At 40.0% G+C, this 1599-nt stretch overlaps 1 protein-coding gene across 1 annotated transcript in view; it reads left to right on the forward strand.

The window, feature by feature from the left end:
- Positions 1–1362: 1362 nt before the first annotated feature.
- Positions 1363–1599, forward strand: part of CSUI_008082 (protein disulfide isomerase-related protein) — a gene marked incomplete at its 3' end in the record, with an annotated part of 4009 nt that continues 3772 nt past the window's right edge. Inside the window, exon 1 of the mRNA XM_068068221.1 lies at positions 1363–1517. Coding sequence (XP_067919802.1) covers positions 1495–1517 — 23 coding nt within the window. The remainder of the gene's footprint in view (positions 1518–1599) is intronic.

The following is a 1599-nucleotide window of genomic DNA, read 5'->3' on the forward strand; positions in this document are numbered from 1 at the left end:
TAGATCAAAGATAGATAGATAGATCAAAGATAGATCAAAGATAGATAGATAGATCAAAGATAGATAGATAGATAGACTGATAGATAGGTCAAAGATAGATAGATAGATAGACAGATAGATAGATAGACAGATAGATAGGTCAAAGATAGATAGATAGAGAGATAGATAGATAGATAGATAGAGAGATAGATAGATAGATAGACTGATAGATAGATCAAAGATAGATAGAGAGATAGATCGATTCGGTATAGAGTGGATGGATGTGTGTCGTTCTTCTTCTACGATACATCTCTCTACCGCTCTTATACATGCAGTACTCCCGCGTCCATCGCTCCATCTATATATTTGATCTATGTATATCTATCCATCTTCACCCTATTTAAATCTATCTATCTTTGATCTATATTCAGCCTATCCTTATTTATTTATAGTCGAGTGTCTTGACTTGGGAGGTTACGGGTAGAATAAATAGCCTTTGTATAGAGAAGAGTAGGCAGTAGATAGATCAAAGATAGCTTAGAGAATCGATAATGTACTGTAATGACATTCGAGATTTTGTGTAGGGTGGAGAGGAGAAGAGGTAGCTAGCTAGTGCATGAGGCACTTCCTGCTGTATGTACACCGGAAATGTCTGTTGCGCGTGGGGCATGAAGATTGGGCTCCGATCTAAATGGAAGAAGAGAAGAAAAGAACCTCGACCTAGAAGTGTATCAAAACAAGCAGTCCTTCCTTCTTCTTTTTCATGAACGACGCGTGAGAATGAATATGTCTTCATGCATGACGTAAATAAACAGTCATCTGCTTCCTTATTCTTTCATCTCTCCGTCTTCTTCTTCGTTCATTCTCGTTCTTTCCGTTTATCCTTTTCTTTCCCTCACCCAAGTGCCACTTGTCCCCAGATTCAAAGATTCTCTTTCTTTCTTTCTTTCTTTCTCACTCTTTCTCTTTCTTTCTTTCGAAGTCTGTCGGTCGGTTTGCATGCTGCTATTTTGTTTGGGTTTGCTTTGTCTCCTGTAAGCAAGAAGAAGAAGAAGTAGAACAAGAATGGAGGTTATCTTGGCTTCATTGCAAGACACTTCTTCTTCTTTCTTATTCGTGTAATTATAGTTACGGCCATCATAGAAAGTATGGCATGCATTCCCACCCCTTCACTACTAGCACTACTACTACCGCCCAATCCCCCAGCTAAGGAAGAAAGAAAGAAGCAACCGAAATCTCCCTTCTTCTTCTTCTCTCCCTTCTTGTCTTTCTTCTTCTTCTTCTTTCTCTTCTGTGGCTTCATCATCTTCTTTTCTTTCTTTTTCACCATTTTCTTTCTTCCTTTCTTGTTGTCTCCCTCGCTTGCTCTAATTCTCTGTAGGCAAAATCGATGCTGGGAAAGATAAGCCCTCCTCCTCCTCTTCTTCTTCTTCGTCAAGTGGTGGGGAGAAGAAGAGATCGGATGGTCCGTCAGATGTGATCGAGCTTACAGACGGCAACTTCAATCAGCTTGTCATGAAGGACGACAAAAATGTCTGGTACGCACGGGACCGACACTAACTGTGGAGACCAGAAAAGACTTCACATCTACGCATAGATAGAGATGGATAGATTAAGATA

The sequence above is a fragment of the Cystoisospora suis genome (assembly GCF_002600585.1).
Source record: "Cystoisospora suis strain Wien I chromosome Unknown contig_4430, whole genome shotgun sequence".
Taxonomy (NCBI): domain Eukaryota; phylum Apicomplexa; class Conoidasida; order Eucoccidiorida; family Sarcocystidae; genus Cystoisospora; species Cystoisospora suis.